General features: G+C 42.7%; 2 protein-coding genes across 10 annotated transcripts in view; both read right to left on the bottom strand.

The window, feature by feature from the left end:
- mctp2a (multiple C2 domains, transmembrane 2a) overlaps window positions 1-2,828 on the bottom strand; it is a 40,642-nt gene extending 37,814 nt beyond the window's left edge. The window contains exons 1-4 of the mRNA XM_046307514.1: window positions 2,716-2,828; window positions 1,267-1,463; window positions 729-1,047; window positions 375-593 (exon numbers count right to left, since the gene is read on the bottom strand). Of these exons, the coding sequence (XP_046163470.1) occupies window positions 375-593; window positions 729-1,047; window positions 1,267-1,421 (693 nt within the window). The 5' untranslated portion in view covers window positions 1,422-1,463; window positions 2,716-2,828. The remainder of the gene's footprint in view (window positions 1-374; window positions 594-728; window positions 1,048-1,266; window positions 1,464-2,715) is intronic.
- Window positions 2,829-15,348: 12,520 nt separating this feature from the next.
- LOC124000809 (myocyte-specific enhancer factor 2A-like) overlaps window positions 15,349-20,088 on the bottom strand; it is a 120,325-nt gene continuing 115,585 nt past the window's right edge. For all 9 annotated transcript variants that reach the window (XM_046307443.1, XM_046307502.1, XM_046307436.1 and 6 more), the window contains one exon: window positions 15,349-18,977. In XM_046307443.1, coding sequence (XP_046163399.1) covers window positions 18,617-18,977 — 361 coding nt within the window. In that variant the 3' untranslated portion in view covers window positions 15,349-18,616. The remainder of the gene's footprint in view (window positions 18,978-20,088) is intronic.

The raw sequence follows: 20,088 nt of genomic DNA, 5'->3' as shown, positions 1-20,088 counted from the left end.
GCACAATCCATGACTTTATGCAATTCTATTGTAACAGATCTAGAGACTGATCATAGAAAACCTTGAGGCAGAGAGCAGGCATAACAGCTCAAGAGTGTGAAAAACCAGTCCACATTATTTGAATGTGAAAAGAGAGCTTGCAAATGTTCATGCTAATGAGACCACAGTGAAAACACACTACGTCAAACATACTGTCTTATGGTCACTAAAGTATCCTGTGTTACTGTGACATACTGTAGATACATTTATTTTATATGAAAACGTGTGTGAAAACTGTATTTTAGTCCGTATTTTGACTTAACACTGTGTGCACTAGGCCTATAACTATATCTGTGGAGGGTATGATAAAGTTCAATATTAGTGTGTCATCTGACCTCAATGTCTTCCTGAAGCTCCCTGCAGAAGATGTCTCTGATGTATGTGGATACGGGGGGCTCTGGCATATCCAAGTCCTCAGAGGGCCAGAACATGTAGGGTTCTTTCTCTAATGGGGTTCCACACGCAGAACCGTCCATACTGTCAGCAGGGGTGCCCATCCTGTCCGCCCTGTTCACTGGCAGAGACCATCTATCTGGAGGGATGTTCAATCTGTCCTGTGGGTTTGGAGGAAAAGACCATTTCACTTCTGCTAGTTGTTTCCCTCCCTCACTGGAAGCAGACAGTCTCTCTGTACCTAGGTTTGTTTGGTCAGAGACAGAAGAAGCAAATCTTTCAGCAGATGTACTCACTCGGTCCCTAGCGGCCACTCTGTCTTCAGAGAAGAGCAATCTTTCTGTAGAAACATTAATTCCCTCCACTGATGAAGTCAATCTTGTTGTGCACACATATATATTTGGAGCATTTGATTTCGGGGTAGGTACGGGTGGGTTCCCTCTGTCCGCTGGTATTTTTACTATTTCTGCTGAAGTAGAAGAAGCAGAAGAAGTTGATCTCTCTGCAGGTGTGTTCCATTTGTCTGATGGCATGTGGATTCTGCCCATAAAGGTTGCCATGTCCTCCTCTTCTGATTCATCATAGAGAGTTTGTGTCTCCACAGGTGCACTCATTCTAGAAACAGACACATTCATGTTATCTTTGAAAGCCAAATCATACACAGTCTTTCTACCTGAGGGGCCGGCATCAGTTGCAGTCAGCCCATCCATGAATAGAGGGACTGAGATAAAAGAGGTGTTATCACTTGAACCTGAGGAGCTACCAAATAAGATGGCGTCCGAGGCTGTGGGGAATGCACTTTCTACTGCAGAGGATTCAGCTTCCTGAACAAACCTCAAGTCCGGCACTGACATACTGCGTCTATAACGCAGGGGCTTGGGCTTTTTCTCATCCAGCTTCCCCGGGGTTGTCTTCTTCTTTATGTTGTTAAACTGGGTCTTGGTCTTCTCACGCAGGTTCTCCCAGACACTTTTCTTCTTGGGGCCCATGCTGAGAGATGCAGAGCACAGGCTACACCTTTCACACAGAGACTGCAACGACAAGATCAAATGACAGCATTATTGGTTCATCCTTGATAGTATATTGACCCACCCGTTGGTCAATCTAAGTAATATAATAGCAAAAATCCCCATCAAAATCCATCAGTTTAAGCTAGAAATATTTTTTTGCATGGACTGTGTTTCAATCCACCGCATTCACATATGTCAGCCTTCCGCATCTGTGGTGGAAGATGGCCGAGCATCCGATCCGGAAACTCAGTTTTCTCATGAAAACATATGTATTGTCCGAATGGTCTGGGCTCCACTGTGAAAAGGGGAGACTCTCACGATGGTGTTCTCCGTTTTGCTTTACGACCCCCACAAGTGTCACGGGAGTCGTCTGAAGGTAACCCAACAAATCAATGGAAGTATAGAGATAGTTTATGCCAACAAAAATAAGGGGTTAAATATGTGTAAATATATATATTTCCTGGGCTTTATTATATGTCCTAGATATAGGACAGACACTTCAAAACATTATTCCTCGTGATTAATTCTCTAACGGTCTTTTTTGACATGTATGCATTTGTTATTGAATGTGTTTCTATGGGCTATAGTTGTAAAGACCAAATGCTAGATTTTGTCAAATAATTTTGAAATGTATATTTTTTTAATCTAAAGGGGTCCTAAAATGCTAAATCAAATAGAATCATGGTATGACCATCTTAAGACAATTCCCTATGTTAGCTTAGTGTGTATGCACATTTCTGGGTTCTCATCAAAGAAATGTCCTTCATATCGTATCCTATAGAGATTGTTAAAGGCCCGGTGCAGTCAAAATTCAGTTTTTTTTGTATCCTACTGTACAACTGTACATGAAACTAACAGTGTGAAACAATTTGATCATTGTCTTTTCTTGATAGTTGCTGGTTGAAAATACAATCGACACAGGACCTTCTAACCAGCAGGTTTTGCAAGAGTGGACTTTCGGCTTGCCGGGTGACATCACCAGGCGGTAAATAAGTTAATAGACCAATAACAAAGTAAGTTCCAAACCTCTCTGCCAATAACAGCTTAGTTTTCAGGTTTCCCCTCCCCACTCAGTTCACTCCTAGTAAAACTCTGATTTGATAAATTATTTTTTGCTTTTGTTTCTTTTTTTTACAATTTTAATGAAAAGCTGTACAGGAATGTACTTGATACTCAGAAATAATTTGATATTTATATAAAACCGGCAGCATTGGGCCTTTAACAAATTATCATCATATAATTACATAATTAAATATGAAAAACATCCAAATACCTGTTTAGACAGTACACCGCTGCTTCACGACCTTACAGAAAGGAAATATAAATATGTTCCAAGTATGTTGTTTGAAACTTCCAGAGAGTTAGTGAGTTGACAGTCATCAGACAACAGTATGGTGAAAATGAGGAAGTCACTTGTGAAGGAACTTATAAATACATGCTCTTGCTTCAAGACAGGTTTGACAATTGGTGGAGAGAAACAACACCGCCAAACAGGCCACACCAGTTCCACCCTTTTAATGTTCATGGCCCAACCAGGTGAGTTTCATCACAAGGTAATGCTTCCTGTCCACCAACAGCAGGTTTAAGTGGTGAACAGGCTTCTATGTCTTTACTTACCCCATTCATAGATGCAAACTACCTTTAGCACATATCGATGAATGTATCTTCTTACCGGGGAATTTTTGTGAAGAGCTCTGACAGTCGGTCTGAGTGTGAACACACATTGCTTGTGGTACCGTTTTGGAGACATAAGGAGTGTATCTTTCATACCAGCAAGGCATCGTTTTCAAAAAAACAAAAGGTAAAATTATTACACACCTTTATAGGGTTAGAGTTAGCGTACAATATTCCCTGCCATTTTGGGTACTACGTCACTCACCTGTTTCTGCATATGCAGAAATGTGCATATTTTGCATAACTGGTTGAAAGCAGCAGGGAATTGTACGCTGGTGCCAACATTGCCTTTGTTATTTCCTTACTTACAATAACTTTGTACAAGTTTGTGTTCATGCAACACTAAGTACCTTATCATAATGCATTTTGTTTTATGTCGTTTTTTTTACTTTAGCACACCGAGTTGGTATTTTTACTAGCCAATTGATTTGCACGTGCAGCCTCATGTCCAGCAATTTGTATATGTATAGAGATTTGTAATCTGTTGTAACTGCTTACACATGAGTTCTTATTTACCACAAGGTACTACTTCTATAACCTTTAAGGTATGTGCTTATGTACATTCCTCCACTAGTTCTTTAGCTATAATCTGTATGCTAGTAAAGATGGGGAATTGCTAGTTTGTGCTGCTAAAAGCATCCGCATTCTTCCGAGCCAAAACAGTTCAGAATAATTTGTTTGTTTTGGACTTCGGTGAGGGTTCTTTCGGTTGTTCGAGCACACAAAATATCATTAATATCTGTTGGTGTCCGGTTACTGAGTAGACTAAATTACCTGCACTAACAAATGTATTTGTTCAAAACTGTTCAACTATGGTCTTTCTCTCTTTGAGTTAACTACTCAAAACACCTTATGCACTGTAGTGCTAGCGAGCTGTAGGTTATACTTTCAGTATTCATTGTCTGATCCTTTGATTGGATGGACAACGTGTCAGTTCATGTTGCAAGAGCTCTGATGGGTTGGAGGACGTCCTCCGGAAGTCATCTCAATTACTGTGTAAGTCTATAGAAGGGAGTGAGAACCATGAGCCTCCTAGGTTTTGTATTGAAGTCTATGGACAGAAAATAGCTGTCCTTTGGCCACACCATGGAGCTAACCTAGAGAGCGCTGTTGAGCTACATTGCAAAAGTGTTTTTAATCCGTTTTTTTTGGTGACATGATTATATTTAGTATAGTATCAGACATTGTTTTTATTTTTTATGTTTCACTATTTATTTTTCTTCAGAAATTCACTGAGTAGGATGGTCATCTCTTCCTCCTCTGAGGAGCATCCACTAGTGTACAGGAAGTGCGTGTTTTGCATTTGTGAAATGATTTTAAAGTGGTATGAAAGTAAAGGGCTTTATGTTTCTAGAACCACATTGCAATTGATAATCGAGTCACATTTAGATGGCTGTTTTGGCTGCCAGAGCAAGTCTACCTCTGAAAATAACATAAGGTCCTTGGACCTTGTTACATGCTTTGGTTTTCAATTTCGTGGTTGGTTATATTTGGGTGTGGACGTGCACTGACTGGAGTCATCTTCGTTGGTCAGGATGTGATGCACCTGGCCCCTCGTTAGTCTGTTGTTAGTTTCACCGGTGCTGGCACAGGTGATATTTAAGAGCGGCAGACCCAATGCTCTAGTTGGCATGAGAGCTGTTGAACGACTGCTGTTTAGCACTCCCTCTAAGTTATGAAACCAATCCTTTTTTATCTTGTCTCACCTGTTTCATTTGCAGTCCCTTACCTGTTATGGGTTTTCTTTTCCTTTAGTTGGTCTGATATCCGGCAAAGCGAGTGGGCATCCATGGTGTTTAAGATCCTGCTCGAGGTTGCTTTGCCAGCACCCAGTCAGGAGGAACCCCCATGGATGACTTTCAGAACACATTTTAAAAACCCACCTGTTTCCTTCTGGTTGTCAGTGGCTCATTTGGTAGTTACCTTTTTCTGTTGAGGAGTGATATTTTGCATTTCTTATTAGGGAACGTAACAATCTTAAGACGTAACGGTAGGCTCGCCTACACTCCTTAAGAGTAAAATTGTTGGGCTTGTCGTTACTATTCTTCACAGGCCATTTACAAAGGTAAAGGCACAATGACGATCATTCTCCACTTTAAATAAATAGAGATCATTCGTTGAGCAAACAAACAGGCCTACAGTGTGTCATGTTTGTCATTTATTATCATGTCTTGTCCCTGTGCTCCCCATTCTATTCGTTTCCCTCTGCTGGTCTTATTTGGTTCTTTCCCTCCTTCTATCCCTCTCTCTCCCCCTCCCTCTCTCACTCTCTCGCTCTCTCTTCTCTCTATCGTTCCGTTCCTGCTCCCAGCTGTTCCTATTCCCCTAATCATCATTTAGTCTTCCCACACCTGTTCCCGATCCTTTCCCCTGATTAGAGTCCCTATTTATTCCTTTGTGTTCCGTTCCTGTCCCGTCGGTTCCTTGTTTAGTATTCACCGTGCTGTGATTGTGTTTCGCCCTGTCCTGTCGTGTTTTTGCCTTCATCAGATGCTGCACAGGTGTCTCTGTCAACTACGGCCTGCGCCTACCCGAGCAGTCTGTGGCCGCTTCTCTTGTTATTCCCCTCTACAGACTAGAGGATTTCTGTTATTCCCTGTTTGGACTTGAATAAACTCTGTTTCTGTTAAGTCGCTTTTGGGTCCCCTATCACCAGCATGACAGAAGGAACCGACCAAGGAATGGACAGCGACTTCAGACGCTCGTTACACTGCCGTCAAGATCCAAGGAGCCATGCTCGGCAGACACGAGCAGGAATTGTCTGCTGCTCGCCATGCCGTGGAGAACCTGGCCGCTCAGGTTTCCGACCTCTCTGGACAGTTCCAGAGTCTACGTCTCGTGCCACCTGTTACTTCCTGGCCTGCCGAGCCTCCAGAACCTAGGGTTAATAACCCACCTTGCTACTCCGGGCAGCCCACTGAGTGCCGCTCCTTTCTCACGCAGTGTGAGATTGTGTTCTCTCTCCAACCCAACACATACTCTAGAGAGAGAGCTCGGGTTGCTTACGTCATTTCACTCCTTACTGGCCGGGCTCAGAATGGGGCACAGCTATCTGGGAGGCAAGGGCTGATTGCTCTAACAAGTTCCAGAACTTTAAAGAGGAGATGATTCGGGTTTTTGACCGTTCAGTTTTTGGTAGGGAGGCTTTTGGCTTCCTTATGCCAAGGTGAACGGTCCATAACGGATTATTCTATTGAGTTTCGCACTCTTGCTGCCTCTAGTGAGTGGAACATGCTCGCTCGTTTTCTGGAGGGACTCCACGCAGTGGTTAAGGATGAGATTCTCTCCCGGGAGGTTCCTTCAGATGTGGACTCTTTGATTGCTCTCGCCATCCGCATAGAACGACGGGTAGATCTTCGTCACCGGGCTCGTGGAAGAGAGCTCGCATCAACGGTGTTTCCCTGCTCCGCATTCTCCCTCCTCTGGCTTTGAGACTGAGCCCATGCAGCTGGGAGGGATTTAAGGAGAGGGAACGGAGGATCACCAACCGCCTGTGCCTCTATTGCGGAGTTGCTGGACATTTTGTTAATTCATGTCCAGTAAGAGGCCAGAGCCCATCAGTAAGCGGAGGGCTACTGGTGAGCGCTACTACTCAGGTCTCTTCATCTAGATCTTGTACTACTATGTCGGTCCATCTACGCTGGACCGGTTCGGGTGCTACATGCAGTGCCTTGATTGACTCTGGGGCTGAGGGTTGTTTCATGGACGAAGCATGGGTTCGGAAACATAACATTCCTTTCAGACCGTTAGACAAGCCTACGCCCATGTTTGCCTTAGATGGTAGTCATCTTCCCAGTATCAAATTTGAGACACTACCTTTAACTCTCACAGTATCTGGTAACCACAGTGAGACTATTTCTTTTTTGATTTTCCGTTCACCGTTTACACCTGTTGTTTTGGGTCATCCCTGGCTAGTATGTCATAATCCTTCTATTAATTGGTCTAGTAATTCTATCCTATCCTGGAACGTTTCTTGTCATGTGAAGTGTTTAATGTCTGCCATCCCTCCCGTTTCTTCTGTCCCTACTTCTCAGGAGGAACCTGGCGATTTGACAGGAGTGCCGGAGGAATATCATGATCTGCGCACGGTCTTCAGTCGGTCCCGAGCCAACTCCCTTCCTCCTCACCGGTCGTATGATTGTAGTATTGATCTCCTTCCGGGGACCACTCCTCCTCGAGGTAGACTATACTCTCTGTCTCCCGAACGTAAGGCTCTCAAGGATTATTTGTCTGTGTCTCTTGACGCCGGTACCATAGTGCCTTCTTCTTCTCCGGCCGGGCGGGGTTCTTTTTTGTTAAGAAGAAGGACGGTACTCTGCGCCCCTGCGTGGATTATCGAGGGCTGAATGACATAACGGTTAAGAATCGTTATCCGCTTCCCCTTATGTCATCAGCCTTCGAGATTCTGCAGGGAGCCAGGTGCTTTACTAAGTTGGACCTTCGTGAACGCTTACCATCTTGCGCATCAGAGAGGGGGACGAGTGGAAAACGGCGTTTAACACTCCGTTAGGGCATTTTGAGTACCGGGTTCTGCCGTTCGGTCTCGCCAATGCGCCAGCTGTTTTTCAGGCATTAGTTAATGATGTTCTGAGAGACATGCTGAACATCTTTGTTTTTGTCTATCTTGACGATATCCTGATTTTCTCCGTCACTCGAGATTCATGTTCAGCACGTTCGACGTGTTCTACAGCGCCTTTTAGAGAATTGTCTCTACGTAAAGGCTGAGAAGTGCTCTTTTCATGTCTCCTCCGTTACTTTTCTCGGTTCCGTTATTTCCGCTGAAGGCATTCAGATGGATTCCGCTAAGGTCCAAGCTGTCAGTGATTGGCCTTTCCAAGGTCACGTGTCGAGTTGCAGCGCTTTTTAGGTTTCGCTAATTTCTATCGGCGTTTCATTCGTAATTTCGGTCAAGTTGCTGCCCCTCTCACAGCTCTTACTTCTGTCAAGACGTGTTTTAAGTGGTCCGGTTCCGCCCAGGAGCTTTTGATCTTCTAAAAGAACGTTTTACGTCCGCTCCTATCCTCGTTACTCCTGACGTCACTAGACAATTCATTGTCGAGGTTGACGCTTCAGAGGTAGGCGTGGGAGCCATTCTATCCCAGCGCTTCCAGTCTGACGATAAGGTTCATCCTTGCGCTTATTTTCTCATCGCCTGTCGCCATCTGAGCGCAACTATGATGTGGGTAACCGTGAACTGCTCGCCATCCGCTTAGCCCTGGCGAATGGCGACAGTGGTTGGAGGGGGCGACCGTTCCTTTTGTCGTTTGGACAGACCATAAGAACCTTGAGTACATCCGTTCTGCCAAACGACTTAATGCCCGTCAAGCTCGTTGGGCGTTGTTTTTCGCTCGTTTCGAGTTTGTGATTTCTTACCGTCCGGGTAGCAAGAACACCAAGCCTGATGCCTTATCCCGTCTGTTTAGTTCTTCTGTGGCTTCTACTGATCCCGAGGGGATTCTTCCTTATGGGCGTGTTGTCGGGTTAACAGTCTGGGGAATTGAAAGACAGGTTAAGCAAGCACTCACGCACACTGCGTCGCCGCGCGCTGTCCTAGTAACCTCCTTTTCGTTCCTGTTTCCACTCGTCTGGCTGTTCTTCAGTGGGCTCACTCTGCCAAGTTAGCTGGTCATCCCGGTGTTCGAGGCACTCTTGCGTCTATTCGCCAGCGCTTTGGTGGCCGACTCAGGAGCGTGACACGCGCCGTTTCATGGCTGCTTGTTCGGACTGCGCGCAGACTAGTCGGGTAACTCTCCTCCTGCCGGTCGTCTCAGACCGCTCCCCATTCCTTCTCGACCATGGTCTCACATCGCCTTAGGCTTCACTACCGGTCTGCCTTTGTCTGCGGGGAAGACTGTGAGAGCCGCCAATAAACGCAGGATTAAGAGTCCAAGGTATTGTTGCGGCCAGAGAGTGTGGCTTTCCACTCGCAACCTTCCTCTTACGACAGCTTCTCGTACGTTGACTCCGCGGTTCATTGGTCCGTTCCGTGTCTCCCAGGTCGTCAATCCTGTCGCTGTGCGACTACATCTTCGTCGCGTCCATCCTGTCTTCCATGTCTCCTGTGTTAAGCCCTTTCTTCGCACCCCCGTTCGTCTTCCCTCCCCCCCTCCCGTCCTTGTCGAGAGCGCACCTATTTACAAGGTACATAAGATCATGGACATGCGTTCTCGGGGACGGGGTCACCAATACTTAGTGGATTGGGAGGGTTACGGTCCTGAGGAGAGGAGTTGGGTTCCGTCTCGGGACGTGCTGGACCGTTCACTCATCGATGATTTCCTCCGTTGCCGCCAGGATTCCTCCTCGAGTGCGCCAGGAGGCGCTCGGTGAGTGGGGGGGTACTGTCATGTTTGTCATTTATTATCATGTCTTGTCCCTGTGCTCCCCATTCTATTCGTTTCCCTCTGCTGGTCTTATTTGGTTCTTTCCCTCCTTCTATCCCTCTCTCTCCCCCTCCCTCTCTCACTCTCTCGCTCTCTCTTCTCTCTATCGTTCCGTTCCTGCTCCCAGCTGTTCCTATTCCCCTAATCATCATTTAGTCTTCCCACACCTGTTCCCGATCCTTTCCCCTGATTAGAGTCCCTATTTATTCCTTTGTGTTCCGTTCCTGTCCCGTCGGTTCCTTGTTTAGTATTCACCGTGCTGTGATTGTGTTTCGCCCTGTCCTGTCGTGTTTTTTGCCTTCATCAGATGCTGCGTGTGAGCAGGTGTCTCTGTCAACTACGGCCTGCGCCTACCCGAAGCGACCTGCAGTCTGTGGCCGCTTCTCTTGTTATTCCCCTCTACAGACTAGAGGATTTCTGTTATTCCCTGTTTGGACTTGAATAAACTCTGTTTCTGTTAAGTCGCTTTTGGGTCCTCTATCACCAGCATGACACAGTGTGGACACGGATATCCTCAAGTTATGGAAGTGCTTCAAAACAAAGGAACAGTAGGTCACTAATGGTCCCAAAAGATGAGTTACTGTACAGTATGTCTAACATTTTTACATTCAGAAATTAAGAGGAAAGTACATACACAGGAATGCTTTGTTGTTCATATTTATATTGGGCAAACAATATGATACAGATGGATTCTGAGTCATGAAGTCTGAGTAAAGAATGCAGGCTATGGCTATGATCTACTACTACTGACCTCCAACACTAACATCCAATCACTGAATCACTTGTCTGTAGATAACATATCCAGGCTCTGTTTCTTTCATTCATCTCCGTTTGTTTACAGTGCAACATGGTAAAGCCTAAGCTCATCAAAAGTGAGAATTTACGTTGGCTGAGAATCAACAATAGTTTTGTCCACACACGGATGTTAATACAACAGGCCTAGCGATGCTCACACACTGATCTTCTCTGCATAACAGCGGTGACTCTGTGACAACCGATGCATTTGAATCTGGACCAAGCCTTGTTCAATATTTGCCAATGTCTTAGAGCTCAGGCACACATGAAAGAAGCCCCAGCTTGGCAACCAGTTAAAAGCGAGGACTTGGGGCCCAGAGTGGGCAAGCCCCTGTTGCAGGTGGCCTGTTGCCCTCTATCTCAAACAGTCCAAAATCCTGCCTGGTTACTTTACACATGCACACTGGACCTCTTCCAGTACCATGCACAAGTGGCCCAGAACACTGAACCCCAAAAAACATGCACTAGTGGAGCACTAGAGGTAAATATACACTGTTTGAGGGCAGAGATTAGTAGACCCATGAAAGATGGCCTGTAACACAGCGCTTTCAAGTGCCATTGGTCCATTCAAGGGTCAAAATGCATTCATTAGAGTTGCCTTCTACACTCTTACGTCCGAAGTCTACAACAGCGCAATACAATGAAAGTGCCGAAGATACATTTTTTAAATTGCTTGTCAATTTTATTCATACCTTTTTTTGGAAGTACATACTGGCCAAACGGTAATAAATGAAGATGGTTGCTCAGCTAAACATCATATTTGGAGAATAACGAATGCATTTTGACATAACACTTGCAGAGCTTTCGAATGGGAGTTGGAATCTGAGCTTCCTGGGTGTTAGAGAGGAGACACATCATGCACTTTTCAGTTTGTGGCAGCTAGCAACTGGAATGAGCTGCAACAAACACTCAAACTGGACAGTTTTATCTCAATTTCCTCATTCAAAGACTCAATCATGGACACTTACTGACAGTTGTGGCTGCTTTGTGTGATGTGTTTTTGTCTCTATCTTCTTGCTGTTGTCTATGCCCAATAATGTTTGTACTATGTTTTGTTCCGCTACCATTTTCTGTTGCTACCATGTTGTTGATATGTTGTGTTGCTACCATGCTGTGTTGTCATGTGTTGCTGCCTTGCTATGTTGTTGTCTTAGGTCTCTCTTTATGTAGTGTTGTCTCTCGTCGTTAAGTTTTGTCCTATATTTATTTATATATTTATTTTATTTTTAATCCCAGCCCCCGTCCCCACAGGAGGCCTTTTGGTAGGCCGTCACTGTAATTAAGAATTTGTTCTTAACTGACTTGCCTAGTTACATAAAGGTTCAATAAAAAAAATATAAAAATACTCAACATAGACATCTCTAACATACAGGTAATGGGACGTACAGACACATGCTCCAACGTAACATAGCAAGAACTGTCGCTAAGTGCATCATCTTCAATGCATGGGAAATATGCATCGTTAAAACACTCTTATCGCTATATGAAAACCTGGGACTGGTGTGGCCTGTTTGACCCTGTGGTTGGTCTCCACCATTTGTCAAACCTGTTTGGAAGCAAGAGCATGTATTTCTAAGTACCTTCACAAAGGACATCCTTATTTTCACCATATTATTGTCTGATGGCAGTCCACTGACTGAGCACCGCTGACCTCTCCGTCTGGGTAGAATTCCGCCTCTGCCTATCTTAATTGAAAATGAATGGGAAACTCTGCTGCCACTTCCTGTCTGGAAAGCCCTTTACTTAGGTCTTAGGGCTTATCGTTTTTTTGCTCCAGAGTCCAATGCTGGCAAGCTTTACACCATTTCAGTCGACGCTTGGCACTGCACATGGTGACCTTAGGCTTGTGTGTGGCTGCTCGGCCATGGAACCCCATTTCATGAAGTTCCCGACGGATAGTTTTTGTGCTGATGTTGCTTCCAGAAGCAGTTTAGAACTTGGTTGTGAGTGTTGCAAACGAGGACAGATGATTTTTACGCGTTTCAGCACTCGGCGGTCCCGTTATGTGAGCTTGTGTTTCCTACCACTTCGCGGCTGAGCTGTTATTGCTGCTAGACGTTTCCACTTCACAATAACATCAATTACAGATGACCAGGGCAGCTGTAGCAGGGCAGAAATTTGATGAACTGACTTGTTGGAAAGGTGGCATCCTATGACAGTGCACGTTGAAAGTTACTGAGCTATTCAACAATGCCATTCTACTGTCAATGTTTGTCTATGGAGATTGCATGGCGGTGTGCTTGATGTTATACACCTGTCAACAACAGGTGTGGCTGAAATAGCTCAATCCATTACTTTGAAGGGGTGTCCAGGACTCTGGTCCTGGAGTGCCGCAGACGCTTCATGTTTTTGATTTAACCAACCTGGAAGAACAGGTGTGTTGAATTTAGGCAATCGCTGAACTGATCAATTAGCTCAGTCGGTCCGGTGTTGTGCCTAGTTGGAACAAAATCCTGCAGTACCTGTGGCACTCCAGGAACAGGGTTGCGTACCCCTGATATAGTGTGTGTGTATATATATTGTATATATTTTTTTTTTTAAGATTGAAAATGTTTCATATTTCCAACGATTACAAGCACATATTCCTGTTGATATGTCCCACAGTTATTACACAATAGCATGTGAATACATTTATTTTATGAACAAGTGGTGGAAAAAGTACCGAATTGTCATACTTATAGATACCTTGATAGAAAGTTACTCAAGTAAAAGTAAAAATCAGCCAGTAAAATACTACTTGAGTAAAAGTCTAAAAGTATTTGGTTTTAAATATACTTAAGTATCAAAAGTAAATGTAATTGCCAAAATATACTTAAGTATCAAAAGTAAATGTAATTGCCAAAATATACTTAAGTATCAAAAGTATAAAGGTAATCCATATATTAAGCAAAGCAGACGGCATAATTTTCTCATTTTAAAAATGTACGAATGGCCAGGGGCACAGTCCAACTGATATTATTTACAAAAGATGCATTTGTGTTTAGTGAGTCCGCCAGACCATAAGCAGTAGGGATGACCATGTGTTCTCTTGATAAGTGTGTAAATTTAACAACTTTCCGGTCCTGCTAAGCATTCAAATGTAACAATTACTTTTGTTTGTCAGGGAAAATGTATGGAGTAAAAAGTACAATATTTTCTATAGGAATGTAGTGAAGTAAAAGTTGTCAAAAATATAAATAGTAAAGTATAGGTACCCCAAAAAAATACATAAGTAGTATTTTAAAGTGCATTTAATTAAGCACTTTACACCACTGCATTGTATCACCGACCTGCTGCCAACTCACTTTCTAGCCAAAAGGCTGGCCGATGGTGATATTGAGTCATTTCATCTTATCGTCGAAAAGGAATTTATGCAGCTGCCTATACACTCGTACTCTGTGGTGGAAAATGGTGTTTCATAAAAATGTATGCATATTTTCCAAGTTTTCTTCTGCCTTCTCGCCATTAAATCGAATTAAGGAGGAAATTGACGCCTTTGCAGCCTGAATGGAGAATGCTGAATTTACGAACCGGTTCACGGGGGATATGAATCTATAGCCAGTTACTAACATTAATTTTGGATGGTAAGATGAATGACTCGATATGGCCATCTGCCGGCCTTTGGGATACTCACCTTTCAGATTTTTTGGACTGATTTTGGACTGATCAGATGCTATGTTGTGGGGTGTTTTCCTAATATCTTTATCCATTGAATGCTTGTGATTTTACAGGGTATATCCTGATATTGTGAAATTTATTGGCTATTTGGTATATTGGCTTTAGAGAAATATTGATTATAGGATTACATATTATTGATGAAATAGCCTATCTCTTCAGTTATAGGTGATCTGCCTAGTTTGGAGGCACTCTGCAGAAGCCAGTCATAACTTCAGTTATTGGCTATTTAGATTATTCTTTGTTATTTTGAAAGTCTACGTAGGACAGAGTTCATCAACATCTTGTAAATACTTGTGGATCCAGCTTACCTTCTAGCCCAAAACCTGTAAATATACAACAGCATGTTTCACCTGATTCCGTTTGACTATTTATGCTTCACACACACTGACAGTAGGGTCCTCCTATTTTACTAGTAGTATTAATGTTAGCATATAATGGCTAAAAAGTGTATTGATTATGGTCAGGCTATGCAGGAGTTCCAGAATATTTTTCCCATCCACCCGCCAGTAAGCATTGGTACTGCACAACTGTAGTTCAACATTCCTGCCTATGTGTACACGGAGTATACGAAACATTAGGACACCTTCCTAATATTGAGTTGAACCCCCACCTTTGCCTTCGGAACAGCCTCAATTTGTCAGGGCATGGACTGTACAAGGTGTTGAGCGATCCACAGGGATGCTGGCCCATGTTGACTACAATGTTTGCAGTTCTTGTCACAAACCAGTACAGTACGCCTGGCACCTGCTACCATACCCAGTTCAAAGGCACTTAAATATTGTGTCTTGCCCATTCACCCTCTGAATGGCAAACACCCACAATCCAATTCTCAATTGTCTCAAATCCTTCGTTAACCCATCTCCTCCCCTTGAAGTGGATTTAACAAGTGACATCAATAAGGAATTATAGCTGTCACCCGGTCAGTCTATGTCATGGAAAGAGCAGGTGTTTTTAAGGTGTTGTATACTCAATGTATAATAGCCTGTAGTGTCTGAATGAAGGTTTTCCAAAAAGATCAATGACAATGTGAACTATTCGGTTTGAAAACGCACTTCCTGCACTTCTGTATTATGAAAGCCAACTTGTGCTGACCTTTTGTGAACATTACATGATGCTTGTAAATAATTAATTGGGACACTTTCCTCTCCATCACTCCCATATGAAGGCACATAGAGTTGGTGTTTAAGCATACATTGAGGTGTTTAATAAAGCTGACAGTCTCTATTGTTGGGGACTTCACAGGGGGACAAAATCTAGGTAAGAGAGTTGTTTACTTAATTTTATACAGGATGAGTGAGAGAACCTAAAATACACAGTAAAAGCCAATAGTTTTACTTTTAGTGAATGTAGAATACAAATTTGTACAACAATCTCTAGCTTGGTATGTTAGTCATTCAATAAAAAGTTCACTAGAATATTTATTGTATAATGAAGATAAAACAACACATTCAAGGGAAATAAAATGCAGATTAACTTAAAATTCTCTCTTGATTTTGAAACAGTTTGTTTCATTCATGGCAACAAAGTCCAGCTTGTGCCGCCAAACGGTTTGAGCATCCAAACCGCAAACAGCTTCTTTAAGTGAACTATTAACTACAACAATTACCAAACACATAGTTCTGTTTTGTAAAAGCCATAAAGCAAAGCATTGTAGGCTTACTCTCGCAAAGCAAAGTGAAGAAAGTACTTCAAACAAAGTTCTGTTGTCTCCTTAAATCCTGTTCTTTCACATTCAATAGTTGTGCATATTTTTACACAGCACATAGACCAAAAAAGCAAGTCTATCCCTTTACATTCTCAATACATTCCTTGTGTGAATCTGATTTCAGGGGAGTGTGATTATCCAGTCTATGTACTGTGATGTATGTCAGCTTCTTTAGCTGTAGGGGTGCAAGTTTGGAGCTTTTTGAGGCTTTTCTTGATGTATAACATGAGTAATTCTTTGGGATAAGGCTATTTTCTAACCGTGCATATAAAGAGTGAACCTAGAAAAATTCCCTGATATCCTACCAAGTGCTAAAGTGTGCATGTAATTGTGTGATGAAGTTATTAAAAAAGACTGCTACTGCCTTTTAAGAATAGTGTAATGGTTTTATTGCTATTCTGAAACCTGAAGTGTTAAATTTTATATTAATAAGTTATGTTGTGTTTCTTATGCATCTCTAAAATATTTCTGAATTGATCAAGACTGAGGAAAACAATGTGTTCAGAAAGGTTTACATGATTTCAAATTGATGTGCAACTGCCTATCAAGCTCCCTCACACAGTGGCACTTAAGGACTAAAGGTTAACAGTCATATTTTCATCTGCTCAGGCCCTGTAGGCCCTAAGCACATAGTTCCTACTTCATCATAACCGCAAATCTTCATTCTAGTGCTGAGGATGACTATATGGGACTTGCAATAACATCTAATAGTAGACTGGACCCTTCAAGTCACATTTTGTTGGGGTCCCATCTGGACAGAGTATGAGTTGTAAACTACATAGATCACTATTGGCTTATGGCCAACTGTTATGGATCAAATGAAAGGGGTGGAGGTGGGCATGGAGAAGAAACACACAAGGGAAAATATAGCAAATATAAAGAGAGACTCCTTTTGTACAACACAATTCTCATACAAATGTGTGCAATCCAGCAGTGTGAGATCAAGTCAATTCAGTTGCATTGTCTCTACTACGTTTTAGCTGCTGAATTCTCTGACACTTAGCCACTGTGAGGATTGGGTATAATGAAACCAGGGCCACCTGTAACAGACAATGACCTACATGCCTCTGCCAGGTTCTGATATGCTGACACAGGCAAACATACAACAGTGAAACAGAAAATGGCTGTTTCCCCTCACCAGTACTACACCCTGTTTATGACATCATGATTTCTGGATTATTCATTTCCTACTAGTGATGGGGCATTTACAAAGGATATTTTACTGTGCCAATTTATAATGACTGAGATGTACATTTAGGCTATGATATTTACAACGTTTGTAACTTAGTTTACTCAATGTGAAAAAATTCACCAGAGTGATCTATCGATGGATAATTTAATTAACCATAAATAGGTTTATTGGCATGGTTAATGAAATGGTATATCTTTCGATTGAGCTAAGCACAATCACAATGGGCGGTTTTGCAATGCTGAGATGGGACCTTGGGTTTGAAAGTTGGCAGAGTATCCAGCAGCTGCAGGTAAATAGTTAACACAATAGAAGGAACCATGTTATCCTTAGCATTGCGATTTTCCTTCACAACATACGGTATACAGGAACTTTAACCTCACAGCACTGTTATTACAATTTCATAGGGACAGATATTCACCACTATTAAAGGGAAAATGACCCAAAAAACTACTCTGGAAATAAATCCACTGATTTTAAAACAGTAATAACAAAATTTTAAAGAAAGCACAGTATAATTAACAAAATAGTAAATATTAACCAGTGAATACTCTACTTAATAAGGATCTCGCTGGGTAAACATGGCAGTAATCCACAAAAATATACCTTTTTCTTGAATCTGGTGATGGTACAATACATACGTACTTAACACCAAGGTGATAAATATTAAAGTTGCTATTTACATAACAAAAGAAAACATTTGGCTCAAATTTAGAATTTTACAAACAGAACATCAAGTGTTCATGGCTTTAGATATTGATTCAAGATCTGGCTTGCATGTCTTCGTATTGGTTGTAACAGAGCACAGTAAAAACATAACTAAGATAAACAGTTGTTTTTGAGAGAATTGCTAGGAAAACATAGCTACAAAATAACAAATAAACATACAGTACAGCTTTGGCTTACATTACCAATGAATTGTTGGAGCAATGAGAATATTTCTTACTATTACTATGCTACCAGTTCAACTGGACCATTTCCCATTATCTTAATTTCCCATATCAGATTATAAAATGAATATGTTATTATTGCAATATACTTTTCCTCTCTTTTAGAACTAATCACATGACTCTGAGCCATGTCCTTCCCATACATGATAGCTTTTCCTGTCTCAAACCCCACGAGAGAAATTCTACCTCTTTCAAATTATGTTGTAGTGTCTCTGAGGTCGATTTTGTTTTAAAATGAGATTTCACATCGATTTGATGTAATAACTTAATAGAAAGAGACAAATTGAGTCAACATTGTGTGAGATTAAAGGTGTATGCCGTTACACCATCATGTTGGAAACCTGCGCTCTAACAGTGGATGCCACAAGCAGGGGCCCTCAGCCAGTAGGCAACACTCTGACTTTCTTTGATTGTTTGCAACTTGCAACCACAACAGCAAAAACAGCAACTACAAGTAAGTGCCAGACTAGACCAGTGACTACAATGAACTAGATTGTTTCATTTGCTTTTTTTTCTTTGAACATCGGACTCCTGCAAACATAATCTTGATTGCACCCAGTACCTGATAACATCTGTTTGTGTACATAATTCAGTCCAACTACTTGAATGCTCTTCTTATTCATGTGAGATGTATTTAATTTAGATATGTCCTTTAATTGTATTTGCCATTCTCCTTCTTACAAAATGAAATGGAGTTAAATAATAATATTATAATGATAACTATAAAGGACCTTACCTACCCCATCCATCTCTCCCCCAAGTCTACCCCCTCCCTCCCTCCCTCCCTCTGACTAGCTGGTGACTGGAGGCTTGACCATGTGGCTCTATGTTACCCAGGTGTCCATGCGCATGCGCTTGACAGAAGGGCTTGCCCTGTTGTCCTCGGTGCCGGCCGGGGGTCTGCCCAGCCCCATGGAGGAGGTGTGGAAGTCTGGCCGGTGGTCCTCGCGGTCGCTGCCATCATATGAACTGCAGGAGGAGCTGAGGCTGTCCACTGGCGAGCGGCCCAGGTCCTGCCGGCTGGACGCCTGCTGCTGCTGCTGATGCCGCTGCTGTTGCTGCTGCTGGTGGAAGCCAGAGGGGGTGACGCGCTCCCGAGGAGGGGAGATGGGTTCTGACTTGATATTGATGTTTTGGCTGGTGTTGATGGAGAGGTTGGAGCCCTGAGGTAGGTGACCACCACCCCTGTGAGAGAAACAGCATGGGCTCAGTGGCCATTTGGAAAGTGACATAGATCAGGTTCTTGGAGTGGTGGTTGGAAAAGGGATATTTAAAGGAGCACAAGCTACAGTGCCTTGCGAAAGTATTCGGCCCCCTTGAACTTTGCGACCTTTTGAAAAATTTCAGGCTTCAAACATAAATATATAAATCTGTATTTTTTTGTGAAGAATCAACAACAAGTGGGACACAATCATGAAGTGGAACGACATTTATTGGATATTTCAAACTTTTTTTAACAAATCAAAAACTGAAAAATTGGGCGTGCAAAATCATTCAGCCCCTTTACTTTCAGTGCAGCAAACTCTCTCCAGAAGTTCAGTGAGGATCTCTGAATGATCCAATGTTGACCTAAATGACTAATGATGATAAATACAATCCACCTGTGTGTAATCAAGTCTCCGTATAAATGCACCTGCACTGTGATAGTCTCAGAGGTCCGTTAAAACCGCAGAGAGCATCATGAAGAACAAGGAACACACCAGGCAGGTCCGAGATACTGTTGTGAAGAAGTTTAAAGCTGGATTTGGATACAAAACGATTTCCCAAGCTTTAAACATCCCAAGGAGCACTGTGCAAGCGATAATATTTAAATGGAAGGAGTATCAGACCACTGCAAATCTACCAAGACCTGGCCGTCCCTCTAAACTTTCAGCTCATACAAGGAGATCAGCCAAGATCAGAGATGCAGCCAAGAGGCCCATGATCACTCTGGATGAACTGCAGAGATCTACAGCTGAGGTGGGAGACTCTGTCCATAGGATAACAATCAGTCGTATATTGCACAAATCTGGCCTTTATGGAAGAGTGGCAAGAAGAAAGCCATTTCTTAAAGATATCCATAAAAAGTGTTGTTTAAAGTTTGCCACAAGCCACCTGGGAGACACAACAAACATGTGGAAGAAGGTGCTCTGGTCAGATGAAACCAAAATTTAATTTTGTGGCAACAATGCAAAACGTTATGTTTGGTGTAAAAGCAACACAGCTCATCACCCTGAACACACCATCTCCACTGTCAAACATGGTGGTGGCAGCATCATGGTTTGGGCCTGCTTTTCTTTAGCAGGGACAGGGAAGA

Source organism: Oncorhynchus gorbuscha, linkage group LG02 (assembly GCF_021184085.1).
Source record: "Oncorhynchus gorbuscha isolate QuinsamMale2020 ecotype Even-year linkage group LG02, OgorEven_v1.0, whole genome shotgun sequence".
Lineage (NCBI taxonomy): Eukaryota > Metazoa > Chordata > Actinopteri > Salmoniformes > Salmonidae > Oncorhynchus > Oncorhynchus gorbuscha.
Note: the sequence above shows the minus strand (reverse complement) of the source record. Positions and strands in the feature narration are given on the sequence as shown.